The sequence below is a fragment of the Selaginella moellendorffii genome, unplaced genomic scaffold, assembly GCF_000143415.4.
Source record: "Selaginella moellendorffii unplaced genomic scaffold, v1.0 SELMOscaffold_50, whole genome shotgun sequence".
Taxonomy (NCBI): Eukaryota; Viridiplantae; Streptophyta; class Lycopodiopsida; order Selaginellales; family Selaginellaceae; genus Selaginella; species Selaginella moellendorffii.
In genome coordinates, this window is record NW_003314311.1 from 1,381,679 (window position 1) to 1,396,043 (window position 14,365).

The window sequence follows — 14,365 nt, forward strand, 5'->3', positions numbered from 1 at the left end:
GCTCCTTTTACTCCTTGGTGAGTGTGGGGGAAGCTTCGGGCTAGAATCTCTCTCCAAGAAGCAAATCACATAAGAATTGTTCACCACAGATGGATTCTTGATGTTTCAAGCATTGTAGGTTGAAGTGTGATGAGTGTTGGCAAACTTCACTAGAAAGAATAAGGATAACTCAACTGAACAACATAAGTAACCACACCACCAGAGGCAACAAAACCATTGTACTTCAATCCATTGGAGTCTCAAAGGATTTAATACGCAGTGAGTCCAACCACTGATAAAGTTGCAGCCTCAACAGCAGAAACTCTTAATGGCCTTTTAATTATGTATTTTATTGCACTTATAGCATACTGTATAGATCCTCCAACGTGCTATGAAAACCACCAAAGTTTGAAGTGTGACAAACCTTTCAAGCAAGAAAGGAAAAAAAAAAATGAAGATCACTTTAAGATTGAGCCAAGAGACAACTTTGTCTCTTTGTGAGAATTCAGTGATGATGGGACCAACACTCACAATTTCTCCATTCATATCAGAGCTTGCATAGATCAGAAAGAAAAAAATAAAAAAAGAAGAGAAAAACGAATCTCAACTCTAGTACTCTAAAGAAAAAAGCCTAAATACTTACAAGGTATATATAGCAATTTAATAGAATAGATGACTTTGAGCATTCCCTTCTAGAGCTGGGATTGGGCAATGCTTGTGCTAGCAGTAAGTTTTTCCTTTGATGGTCCTTTCAAAGATCCAACGTCTACTGGCAAAGACCCTATTGCAACGTCTCTAATGTTGCTGAAGTCAATGGAAGCTTTATCATACAAGAAACTCTATGTTGCTCACTTGAAAGATTACTAGGCTCTCTTCCACTAGGTTTTGCTATAGATCAACAAGAAAAGGGGAGAAATTTGATTTGCAAGCTCTATGAGTATATCAATACAAGAAAGAATCCAGGCTTTTGCAAACAATGAGGATCAGGCAATTGTTAATGCTACTCTTCTTGTTTAGATGATATTTGCTTATATCTTCTTCGAGACCTGGAACTTTTGTTGCCAACCTCCAAGGTATCTGGAACAAGGACTTGAAGCCTGCATGGAGGTGAAACAGCCAGCCGAGGTGTGCAATCTTGCTAAGTGTCACGAGCCATTGTTTGATTTTGTGTCCTCAATGGCAATCAATGGTAGTCACATGGCAAAGGTATGAATGAGTTGTTTATTGGCATAAACTAAGCAAAGAGTGACACAAACTTCAGGTGAATTATAATATAAGATGCTAGGTTACACATCACAATGTAGATATATAGGTGCAAACTTCACCAATTGGTGGTGACCCTATCTATACTCTCTTTCCCATATGAGGTAGGTGGTTTCGCATTCCATAATTTATTTATTAGCATGTAACAAAACAAAATCCTTTATATATGTTTATCAATATTTTATTTGAGATATTGACAAATCTCAATATATGGTGATTCCTCTAGCAAATTAATAGAGTTTGACCTAAAAATTATATCAAATGTAAGTTCTTGAATTTGGACTTTGTGAGAGGTCATCCACCTTAGTATTATTTAATCTCAAGGATGTTTAACTGTAACTTTTAATTAATTCAAAAAAATGTACTCTTATTCATGGACTCTTTCTCTTTATATTTAAACCTTAATAGATTGTTTCAAAAATTATTCTTTTTTATTTCTTACACTTATAAGTAATAAAAAGTTAAATCAAGAACAAGGTGATGAGCCTACTCACTTCCATTACTATCCTCATTTTATCAATATTATACTCGTCTGAATACTCTAATAATAACTTTACATATTGGGAATGCAATGCGTAGTTATGTAAAAAGAAATTATTAGAATACCACTTCACCCATACTTAATTCATTGTAGAAAGAATAAAATCATGACATTGCCATAACTGTGCTACTAAACTTGTGTTACAGTGGCTTAAAATAATTAAGTTATTCATTTTTTTTGTCAGGATGGATCAAATGTATGGCAATCAATCTATCTCATTAAACTAAAAGTAATCTATATATAAAAAAATGAAGAGCACAACCTCCAACAGCTGTTGGATCTCAGACTTTGGGACAACCTCGAAAGACATGCTTTTAGTAAAAATCAGGTGGATGTTTTGGTGGTCAATAGGTAGTAGACATGGTGGCCAATTGACAGCCAAGCATATGTGCAATGTAGCACTTTATTTCTCATGAGCAGTGTAGTGGAGCAAGTGAGCTAAACACCTAATGATATGCCTAGCCATTTATTTTTCCAAGTGGCTCTTTCTCTTTGACATAGAGCATGAAATCTAAAAGGGGGTATTGTTCTTATTCCACTTCTGGCCACAAGTGGCCCTAGATGATGATGATCAGGGTTAAATTTTTATCTCAGGAATCAAAATCACTTGTTGCCTTGCACAATTTCCTCCTTATGGATCTTCGTAATTAATCATAATTCAACACCAAGTGTGGTGGTGAGTAGCCACCTCTCAGGAAGATTTTCTCCACGGCACATCTCATATCACAAATGTGTGTGCCCAAACCCTGGATAAAAGGAGGTACTGTATCATATATATATTTAAGTTCTATAAACATTTAAGAAGATAGACTTATATATATATATATATATATATATATATATATATATATATATATATATATATATATATATATATATATATATATATATATATATATGTACTTTTGCTATAGTAAATCTATAGCAAAAAACAACATAGTATATATATATATATATATACTATATTGTTTTTTGCTATAGATTTACTTAGTTAAGTCTCATTAATAGAAGCTACTCACTTAAACCTTTTCATACAAACTTCACGGCCATTAGGGAGTGAGGCCAAGTGTTTCTTAGACCATAATTTCTGCCAAAGAACCAAGCTCTCACTCCCCTCAAAGAGGAGAGTCTCACAATGGACTCTATAATTGAAACTCCTTGTGTTAGGTGAGTGATACAATTGCCGCCAAGCATATAAGGCTTGATTCCATGGGGAAGTGGTTGGCAAATAAAGACACCATTGACAGCATGAAAGGTTTTCACACTTCCAAGCATAGATTTGAAATTCTATATAGTGTGGTTTTAGATATTTAACATTATTATTTTAGAGTAAAACATAGTTTTTTTTATAATATTATAATTCTGCCAATACCATCTTAGCATCATTTCAATTGGGTACTTCTATGCAATGTGTTCAAATTTATATATACATTGGTTTCATATAATATGTTGATCATGTATTGAACATTCCATTCATAAAGTTCCTCTTTGTCTTTTGCCCCTTCTCAAAGAATATTTTGTTCTCAAGTAGCAATGCAATTGACTATCTCTCTATTTTATCATATATTCAAAAGGTAGGCAACAATAAATCTTATATGTTATATCAAAGCCTAGAGGATAAGATTTTAAATCTACAACTAAGTATGTTACAAAATAAAAGTTTTATCACACAATGTTATAGTAACTACATAGCTTGGACAAACATCTCTTGCTCATGTTAAAGAAGAAGAAACATCTCTTGCTCCTATTTAATATGTCCTTTTTTGTTTTTAACAACAACCTAATGGTAGATTTAGAGTTACAAAAGATGCAAATTCCAATAACACACTTGACATTAGCAGTATGCTCTATTATTTTGTTTATTTTGATGTTGCTTTTAACTTTTGGGTCTCCATGGATATTACAATGTAACATACCTAAACATATAGTAATTGCATTGGCAATACATGTACCTGAAGATAAGGTTTTTATAGACATAGATCCAATAAAATTAAATTTACTTCCAGAAGTATTGAGTGAGAATAATTTCAATGAAAACAACCTTACAGTCTTCCTTGCATCACCAACCAACAATGGATGGCATTCCTGGTATCTAATAGTTTCTATTTACAATATAATTTGTTTTATAGAAATCTGATGGTCATAAAATTGCAACAGACTTAAATTCCAGTGGTGCACATAACATTGATAGTATATTCTATTATTTCATTTGCCTTTTGATGTTTCTTTTAATTATAAACACACAAGGAAGGGTCAAAAGAGTAATAGTGTCCCTTTTTCTAGGTTGATCAAAATTAGCTTACAAATTATCTAAAGCTTCCTGAACAACAACATAGTGACAAGGAAATACACTATAGTGCTAAATTAGGTGATGATTTTGATTGTCCACGATTCTTGTTTCAATCCTGTTAAAGATTTATCTCTCAAATTAAATGCAACTCTAAGTAAGACAGTATTTAACATTGAAAGTAGGCCTTTTTAGGTGTAGCATAAGACTCTAGGTGCTAGAGAGGTCAGTTTGTGAAATTATTTTCTTTTCTTTTATGTGTTCTTTGTACCTAGAGTAATGAAGAATTGTCAATAACCATAAAAGGAAGAATTCCACAATGGATCACTTTTTATTTATAGTGACCATTAATTATTCAATTCACATGATAAACATTATACACTTTTTTGGTAGGCAATGATGAAGGAGCTTTAGGAGTTCATGTGCTTTGACATCCCTACCCACTTGGATGCACTTATTATTCCATCCAAAGACACTCATTTAATTAAGTGGATCTTAATTCCACTCTTGGCTCGTGTGGAGCTTTTTATCTTGGGATCATCTATGTGCCAAGAGCTAAGGGCCAAGCAGTGAGTGATCTTGATAGCATTTTATGTTGATTGAGGCTAAAGGTCAAGTTGTAAGTGCTGTCCTTGTGTCTTTTGCTGCACTATAGCGTGTGTGTGAGTAGCATGAACATTGAGGCCATTGGCAGTCATTTTTGGCTCAATTGCAGCACTTTGAGGTCTGAAGGGTGATCAATGAAGTGCTTGGTATTGTTGGGCAATGTGAGTGTTTTATTGATTTTTCAACAGGAATTTATTCTTGATTGCTTTTTTTTTTAAAAAAAATTCTTGGAGGTGATGGTGGGCAATGTTATTGTTCAAATATGGTACTTCAGGGGGCAATATTGGTTTTATGATCTCACAGTTGAGTTCGGATACTGCTATCATGAAGTTTTATCATCAAAGTAGCAAGAGGACAAGTGATTCAAACCCTAGAGCCTAGGGTTCTTATGCACACGCTTCCTATCTTCGTTTCGATTGCTAGCATTGATTTCTCAAATCCCTCCCGGTATTTTCCCCAGGAGCTGTGCGCAATCCCCTCAAGGAGCCGATTGATCGAGCAGCAAGATGAGGTTTTCGCGAACGAGTTTCTCCAAAATCTTGTCCGCGATGGAGCCCTAGAGGAAGCTCTCAATCTCTTCCAAGCAACAGCCCACAGGTGGGATGTAATCTCGTGGTCTTGCCTCATCGCAGGAAATTCTCGCAATGGGGATTCCCGGGCGGCTTTATCCTTGCTGCGATCGATGCTTCTCCACGGCGTTCCGCCCAACAAGATCACTCTCATCTCGGCTGCCACTGCCGCAGCTCACTCCAAGATACCTGCCGAGGGCGAATTCGTCCACGATCTCGCGCTCCAGGGCGGTTGGATCAGAGATCTCGCCCTCTCCAGCGCGCTACTCAACATGTATGGCAAGTATGGCCTCCTGGATCGAATGGAAGCGATCTTCGAGCAAATCGAGGAGAGGAATCCAATCAGCTGGACGGCAGTGATTGCCGCAAATACCAAGTCTGGGGATTTGCCGCGAGCACTGGAGCTCTTCTCGGCGATGCTGCTTGACGGTGTTCTTCCTGACGCGGTGGCTCTGCTCACGATGGCAAACGCTTGCTCGAGAATGGGATCGATCCAGGCGGCCAGGAGAATCCACCGGCTGATCGAGGAGAGTGGGTTCCTTCTTCTTCTCGAAGCTGGATCATCGCCCACGGGGAGCTTCGATCGATCACGAGCTCTGATGCTTGCCAACGCCATCATCGACATGTATGGCGAGTGTGGATCCACATCGTGCGCTCGGGCAGCGTTTGATTCCATGGCGATGATCCGCGACGACGTGAGCTGGAACTCGATGATCGGGGCTCTCGCTAGAAACGGAGAGGCAATCAAGGCAACTGTGATCTTCCATCGAATGCTTCTCGATGGAATCCATCCTACGAAGGTAACGTTCTTGGAGATCCTTCACGCTTTCTCACAATCACACTCTTCTCTTACAGCTCATCGATTGATTGAGCTTGTCCACGGACAGATCCAATCCCGTGGGCTGGAATGCGATGCTCTGATCGCTGCGGGGCTCATCCCCGCACTCGCGAGGATCAATCGATTGGAGGAAGCCACGCGGATTTTCCATGGAGCTCGCGATTGTCACGACGTGGTGCTGTGGACGACGATCATCGCTGCCTACGCTCAAAAGGATCGCCCTCGAGAGGCTATGGCTTTCTTCAGGCGAATGCTCCTGGAAGGATTCCTGGCAAACGGCTACTCGATCGTCGCGGTGCTGGAATCGTGCTGCTCGATCGCGGATGGCATACTGCTGGAGTCGTGCGCCCGCGAGATGATCAGTCGAGGAAGATCGTCTCTTCCCATGGCCGTCATCGTGGAGAATTCGCTTCTCAGCATGTTTAGCCGGTGTGGATCCATCGAGGACGCTTCACGGATCTTCTCTGGGATGGACGAACGCCAAGACACTGTCTCGTGGAACAGCATGATCGTGGCGCTCTCCCAGCACGATCGACCGGGCGAGGCACTCGCGATCTACCGGAAGATGCTGCTCCATGGTGTCAGGCCCGAAAAGATCACCTTCGTGGCGGCTCTGGACGCGTGCTCCAAGAGCTCGGATGCATCGGCTTCAGCTAATCGTGCGGCTTCGCTGGAGATCTGCGCGCTAATCCTCGAAGCCGGGCATGGATCGGACACGGCAGTGGGGGCGGCGATGGTCGCGATCCATGGCAAGCACGGGGAATTCGATCGAGCAATGGAATGCATGGATGGGATCCACAAGAAGGATATCTTTGCGTGGAGCGCGATGGTGTCCGCGTACGCCCAGCACGAACGCTGTGTGGAGGCGATTGCGTTTTTCCGAGAGATGGTGCTGGATGGAGTGGAGGCGAACGATGTGATCTTCGTGACTGTCCTATCAGCTCTTGGCCATGCTGGATCGATCGAGGAGTGCTGCCGGTACTTTGGTGGATTGGAAGTGGAATTTGGGATGAGGCCGAGCTTGCCTCACTATGGGTGTGTGATTGACATGCTCAGCAGAGCAGGGCATTTGGCGGAGGCAGTAAGTGTGATGGAGCAAATGCCATCACAAGACAGGGTTACATGGATGAGTGTGCTTGGGGGTTGTAGATTGTATGGAGATCCACAACAAGGAAACAAAATGGCCAGAACGTTAATAGGATCTAATCCTGATAATGCTTCAGCTTATGTCGCTCTTACCAATATTTATCGTTAGAGATGAAAGGCAATGTAACTTTACAGTGTTTTTACCAATATTGATCATTAGAGATGAAAGGCCATCTAACTTGTTGCAAGTCACCACCATCTGGGGATGGATTGCCATAATTTGCTGATTTATAGTAAAATTTGCAATGTTTGGTGATTGTAGAGTGTCTACCAATTGTAGTTTTTAGTGGGTATGAACCATAAAATCATTTTCACACAAAAATCTTGCAGAAGACAAATTTGTAAAGAAGAAACCTCTATCTAGAGAACTCTCACTTTGTTCACCTAGTGATCTATACTGAATTCCTGGAGAAATCCAAGCTCACAACCTCCTGGCCGGGCTGAGTAGATCAATCGTATAGGGATAGACCATTTCTCAATTTGTGTGTATCATCCTTGTGCAGGGGCCATGCTAATCTTCACTGTATCATTCCAATTTTATTCTCCAAATAGACATCGCATAGGGATACTGCTGCTGGATTCCAAAATCGGTGGCGGTGCCAATGGCTGGATTTTGCGGAGACATCCATGCTTAATTTCTTAGGGTTACAATCTATCCTTGTTAGTGGATCAGTTCTTTACACAATTAAAAGATATTTCCATATTTTTGTGCATGTTGATTGCGAGGAGAGTGATGCCACCAAGAAGATCCGTAAGTCATTCATCTGGATAAAGCACACTAAATTCCTCAACTGTGAGTTCCTCTCTTCTTTATCTTGGCACAGTCGTCAAAATCCTATGAGAAAGATCAACATGGTGATGGTCAAGAGGGAATAAAAAACATACTCTACCTGCTTCTTGGCCAGGGTGGAGTAGGTTTGGAGAGCAGGGGATGGGCAGTTGTTAATTAGGTTTATTTATCATTTTGAAATTCTAGAGCATTATATTTCTTTAATATTATTGTTCAGCATGATGTTAGTAGTTTTGCAGTTCTATATCAAATTTGTCATTATACTTTTAGAATAACTCCTCTCTATAGTATTTATACACAATCGATTCTATATAAATTTTGTAACTTTTTAAAGAATAGACTGTTTAGTGGATATAAAAGTTTTTATATAGCCACATTTAATGATAGTGATTTTTTAACACATTTTTATAACACATATGTATTTTTAATGCAACAAGATTGCAATGATGTTTTTTATTATAACAAATATATTGTTTTATGGGATACTAAAACTTATGGATTAAGTTTTGATTGTAAATTAAGATTACAAGAAGATGAAAAATTTGTTCCATATTCAACATTTGATTTGAAAGCTTTATATATAACTAAAATTTATTGTAAAAAATCTAACTTTATAAAACCATCAATATTTGTTTTAGATTTAAATTTTCCTTTAATTTTATATGAAGATCCTAAACAAATATAGTCAATATGTGTTTAAATAAATTAAAAATATTAAACCATTATTTTCTACTTAAACTTAAGATTATAAATTATTTAAATCTTAAGTAGCTTACATAAATAAATAAAATATAGTTGTGTAAATTAAATTATTTAAATTATAATAAAACTTAACACAAGTTTAATTTATTGATAACTTTATTTTCTTAGAGCTGTTTTATAGAGCTTGAATTATAAGTATTCAAGAAAAAAGAACTAGAAAGTAAATATACTACATTGATGTTGTGGTTAAACTAATAATACAACTTAAATGTTTTAAAAATTATTTAAATAAATCAATATAAATGTAAAGAAAGATAAATATTGATTGTAACTTATTATATTTTATATATAAAACATAAATTGAATAGTTATCAATAATAAGTATTATTTCTTACAATGTATTTTCAAAAAAGCCAAGTGGTAAAAGTGGCAAAGCTGAGTAAATTAAATAAAATATTATGGTGTGAGATATAATATAACAAACAAAGTTGAGAATTCATCATCCAAATATAAATCAAAAATAAAAATTGAAAAACAATACTTTACTATTATTTATTTTGTAATATTATTAAAGGTAAAAAATGTCACTATTTTTTAAACACAAGAAATGAAAAAATTTTGTTACCCACCACCAAATTTACTAACCCAGCCAGTAGCACAATTGTGTTCTAACCAAATTAAAACTTAAATTTGAAATTTCAGATAAAGAATTAAGACAGAAAACTTTCCTCATAAAATATTTGGAAAAAACAAATACATTACCTAATCAAAGACCAGGCTGAAACGGTGACTAGAGGCTGATCCAGCCAACCAAGTGTGATACCTTCACAACATTCCCTACTTCCATTTTCATCCTTCCCCTCCAGTTTGTCAATCCTATACTCAGGACACAAGAACATCTCCAGCAGCAGCTTTGCCTGGACAATTGCACGCTGGCTCATTCCCCTGTTCCGAAACCCCTCCTCTTCCAACATCCTCTTCCATCCCTCAAACCTCTCGTGCCTCTCAATCCGGTCCTCCCCCTCACACCCAACGATGTTTCTAATCTCCCTTGCAAAGATGGTCTTCTCCACCCTCGTCCTTGCCGACAATGAGCTCTCTCCATCGACCACCACCACGCTCGAGTCCAGGGCATCAAACATCGCCGCATAATAGCGCAGCGACCCCGCAAACCTGGCCTCGAAGCACTCCACATTGTGCTCGGCTTCGTGCTCCACAATTGCCACCACCTCCGGCTTCGTGCTCCGGATGAGCTCCATCACCCCCTGGATCTGCTGCCGATCCAGCAAGCTCCGGTGGAGCTGCCCGATGCAATTCACCGCCACCGCCTCCCCGTCCTTGACGTGGAGCATCCACAGCCGGATCTCCTCGAGCCGCTCCACCACGGCATGGAACTCGAAGCACAGCCCCAGCGCCTGAGCAAACTCCGCCAGCCGATCGCCCGTCTCCTGGACGCTGTCCTTGAAAGGCCCGATGCCACTGATCCTCACCAGCGATGGCGGCCCCTCTGATCGATTCGCTAGCGCTTGGAACAGCGCCGGCCACTGGAGCCCCTGCCCCACGTCCAGATCGATGACATGGACCTTCTTCCGCCCCTGGAACGCCTCGAGGATGGCATCGTTGGCGCTGAAGTGGGCGAACTTGACGATCGGGCTGACGTGATTGAGGATGTGGTAGGCGGCGATGGATTCCTCCTCGGCCTCGGAAGAACAGGCGGATCCGGGGCTTGGATCGGTCTCCAGCGACAGCGGCTTGTAGAGATCCGGGCGCTGGCTGGCCAACCGGCACGCTAGGCCCTCGGTAAAGTAGGCTGCCAGGCGCTCCATGGCGGTGGATCCATGCGGCGATGCCAGCTCGCCCAGTCTTGCCAGAAGGCAGTGGATCAAACTCGTGCTCTTCGCCGAGATTGCCTGGGCGCAAGCTACCAGGAGATCCACGAGCTCGATCTTTTCCTCCTTGTTGCTGTCGCTGGTGGCATTCTCGGCGGCGCGATGATCATCATCATCCTGGTGCTGAGCGTCCAAATATCCCTGCCCGCCGATCGATTCGCTCTGCGCGTCGGCCGAGCAATCGAGAACCCCCTCCACGAGCGCCTCCCATTGTTGCTGCTCGTCGCCATCATCCCGTAACAAACCCTGCTCGCGATCGAAGGCCGAGTGGTGACGATCGAACGACCCCGCCGCGATCAAGAACGCGTCGTCCGACGCCGGCGACCCGGATCGCTCCATCCCGTTGCTGTCCGTGGAGCCCTCGCACCGCGCCGCGGCCGTAATCTCCCCAAACAGCTCATCCGGAGGCGATTTCTCCTCGTAGAAGCAAGAATCCAGGCCGTGCTCGATCGATTCCTCACCGTAGAAGCAGTAGGAGCTGTCGGACGACGCCGAGGAGTGGTCGATCGCGAAGCACCGCTCCAGAGCCTCGCCTTCTTGCTCGCCCCTAATCCCCAGCATCATACTCTACCTCTCGCAGCTGAAAGGACTCGATCGATCGCAAAGAATGAAAGCGTTATACCCTATCGCTCTGTCCTCCCGACCAATTGTCTAGCCGTTAAAGCCTTGTGACCGTTATGAGTAAAAAACCCCATCAGCCCTAAAAGCATATTCTTTGCACGGTATTAGTCCTTTTAGGGTTCTTGGAGTAAGGATGAATGAAATCCGCGAGGGATTGTTTCTGGGGAGCATTGACGATGCGGTGTCGTGTCTCGTGGGCCGCCATAGCTCCAAAATTTCCCATGTTTTATCAGTAGCAAACATCCATTTGAGCGACAAAGCGATTGAGACGCGCAGCCAAATCACAAGGAACGAGAGGAAGCAAATGCCGAAGCGCGATTTGGTGAGAAAGGAGGTGCCTCTTGTCGACTCGGAGACGCAGAACATCCTGGAGCGCTTGGAGGAGTGCCTGGATTTCATTGAGCACGGCCGCCAACACGGTGGCGTGCTCGTCCATTGCCTCCAAGGAATCTCTCGCAGGTCAGCGTGGCATTGTTTCTTAAATCGAAGTCCCAACTTTGGGCTGGTTTTTTCAGTGCTTCCGTGGTCACGGCTTATCTTATGAGAAGCGAGAGACTCTCCGTGAAAGGTGATGTTTCAATCCCTTTAGATGTTCTTTCTCTGATCGTTGGTGTTTGTCTTCAGATGCACTTGCTTCTCTACGGCTGCATAACGAAATGATCTGCCCGAATCCCGGATTTATGCACCAGGTAAAGAGCCACAAAGATGGTGATTTTCGTGGCAAATTGACTACCAATGCTGGGTTCTGGCAGCTGGAGCTATTTTACGAGATGAAGTTCACTGCGGACAAGGCCAGTCCCGCTTACAGCCGCTGGAACGACATAGGTTGGTAAAAAACAAGTTCAGATCCAATTCAAGTACTAAACTTCTCTTTAAAGTGCTCCAGATTTCAGTAAAATTCCACAAGCCCCAGAACTCTCTCATTGTATTCCTGAGAGTAAATCGAGTAAAAGCGAGGAGTCTTTGGTGGATGGCTTGAACGAACTGTTCACGTGAAAGTGTGCCTCTTTTGATTTTCGTTATATAATAATACCAACTTTTTAACTTTCAGCTCTTTTATTCTTATTGCGTGGATTTAATCTGGATTTGTGGTCCTGGCCGTGGCATCGACTCCGCGGCGGATTGGTGATGCTCCTCAGGTCTGTTGGCTTGGGGCTCCAGGAGCGCATGGCGGCCGTGGCGCAAGCTCCCTCGGCATCGGCGGCGCTGGCTGGCTTTTAATGGGGCTCCCTAGCTTTCCACGGCCAGCACCAGCAAGCCACGGCCATGGCCTTGGGTGCTGGCCATGGCCCTGTCTTGGGCCGTGGCTTCTCTCGCAACCGTGGGTTGAGAGCGAGCTAATCCCAGATCGTGGTTGGGCATTCGATCGATGGTGGCGTGGATCGTTGGCCATGCCATGTCATCCCAGATAAAGTGACATTACGAAGAATATTCCTAGCGGCAAGGCACTTGAACGAGTACTTGGTATCCTTAGGGAGATCTTAGCACAGCTCAAGAACCGGTGTCGTGTCCAATGCTGGAACTATTAGAAGATCTTTCCTCATATGATGACTAAGATTTTTGTTGGCAAGACACTACTGAGAGAGCATTACCAGCATGATCGCCACCACCACAGTTATTGCTACAGCTTGGACTACATTTAAGAATTTTTTTTAAGGTTTATCAGATCACTTTATTTATATTATTATGTTGCAGATCTTAAGAATGCTTTTGATACTCTTGTGCCCTTGCTAAAGATCACAATCCAAATACTCCAACTATAACAAGTTGCAGAAGACTTTTAGAGGTAATTAGATTATGTTTATTCTCTATTGATAATATAAACTTTTGTATTTTAAATAATTACTAAAAATATATATTTTTCCTTTCATATACTTGCAAGTGTTCTATTTGCAATAATGCCCACAATAGTCATGTGTCTCATACATACATGGCCTTCCAAAAGAATCTTAATTTTAATTCAAACTTGATAATTTTAAAAAAAGTTTATAGTACAGATTTAAATCCTATCTCATTTAAAATTCTGCCCAAACATACCTATTTTGGCACGTAGTAAATATTTAAATTCCTGGATACCAAAATATCTTTATTTATATAAAATGCTTACAATATATTCACTATGAACTTTAATTTTAAAACTTTGTAATTTGAAATTACAATGTTTATTTAGGAATTTCTCAAAAGTGGTGCACACTCCTCTAGACTGTGTGAAAATTAAAAGGTAAAATAAACTCTTTGCCTAAATAACATATAAAATAGAGAGATATCACAAGTGGAATTATATAGCACTATTATATAAGAAAAGTGTAGATATTGAAATTTTGGGGGATAAATAGAGATAAAATAGCCACTAAAAGTTTTCAAAAGTAAAGTTTTATGTATATGTAATTATGGGATGAAATTTAACTAAAACTGGGGGATAAATGAGGATAAAATGGCACTAAAGGCTTATACAATTATGTAATTATTCATTATGCAATTACTATTTTTACAATTGACATAAAAGATAAATAAATTAGATTACATTTATCTTATGATGATAATGTAGTGCATATGATTTTCACCTCTTATTGTATAGTGAGATAACCATGGAGTGAAACCTTGGATATATGTCCCAAAAGAAACAGAGCAAAATTTGAATTTGAAATCTTTGAGCCATTGAATGAAGGAATGGAGCTTAACTCTCAAATATATACTCAAAGAGTGAAAGAATTGAAATATAGGCCAATTTTTGAATATACAATTAAGGAGTGAAGGAACAAGAGTACATAATGATATTAGAATAATTCTAAAACATCTAATATTAGAATTAACATGAAAAATGGAGAAATGAAATTTGGCATTATATCAACTAGTATAGTATAGAGCTTGGGTTTAGACTTCAACTAGATACAAACAAAGACAAACATGACCAAAAAAGAGCTAAACAATATCTGAAATTTGTTAGTCATGCTCGACTTACACACTATCCCTACTATATATTTAAAACTACCCACAATTCCCCTCTATATGAAACCACACTTTTAGCAGTCCTAAGAGTTAATCTCTGAGATAATTAATAAATATGGAATGATATTAGATTATGAATCTAAATGTGTGAACAATATTATCATGTTTAAAACACTCTTTACATT

At 40.5% G+C, this 14,365-nt stretch overlaps 3 protein-coding genes and 1 non-coding gene across 4 annotated transcripts; 2 read left to right on the forward strand and 2 right to left on the reverse strand.

Moving 5' to 3' along the window:
• Positions 1-5,064: 5,064 nt before the first annotated feature.
• LOC9633927 (pentatricopeptide repeat-containing protein At3g57430, chloroplastic) lies at positions 5,065-7,338 on the forward strand. The gene has a single exon (XM_024686697.1). The coding sequence runs from the start codon at positions 5,065-5,067 to the stop codon at positions 7,336-7,338; it is 2,274 nt and encodes a 757-aa protein (XP_024542465.1).
• Positions 7,339-7,686: 348 nt separating this feature from the next.
• LOC112350494 lies at positions 7,687-7,784 on the reverse strand. The gene has a single exon (XR_002993790.1). It is a non-coding gene; the product is annotated as a U6 spliceosomal RNA (small nuclear RNA).
• A 1,695-nt stretch (positions 7,785-9,479) lies between these two features.
• Positions 9,480-11,174, reverse strand: LOC9648299 (scarecrow-like protein 28). Its single transcript, XM_002981766.2, has one exon. It carries the CDS (start codon positions 11,172-11,174, stop codon positions 9,480-9,482), a length of 1,695 nt encoding a protein of 564 aa, XP_002981812.2.
• Positions 11,175-11,364: 190 nt separating this feature from the next.
• Positions 11,365-12,229, forward strand: LOC9633928 (dual specificity protein phosphatase 1B). The gene is made up of 5 exons (XM_002981680.2): positions 11,365-11,690; positions 11,747-11,799; positions 11,856-11,920; positions 11,984-12,056; positions 12,118-12,229. The coding sequence occupies exons 1-5, from the start codon at positions 11,365-11,367 to the stop codon at positions 12,225-12,227; spliced, it is 627 nt and encodes a 208-aa protein (XP_002981726.1). The 3' UTR covers positions 12,228-12,229.
• The last annotated feature ends 2,136 nt before the right edge of the window (positions 12,230-14,365 follow it).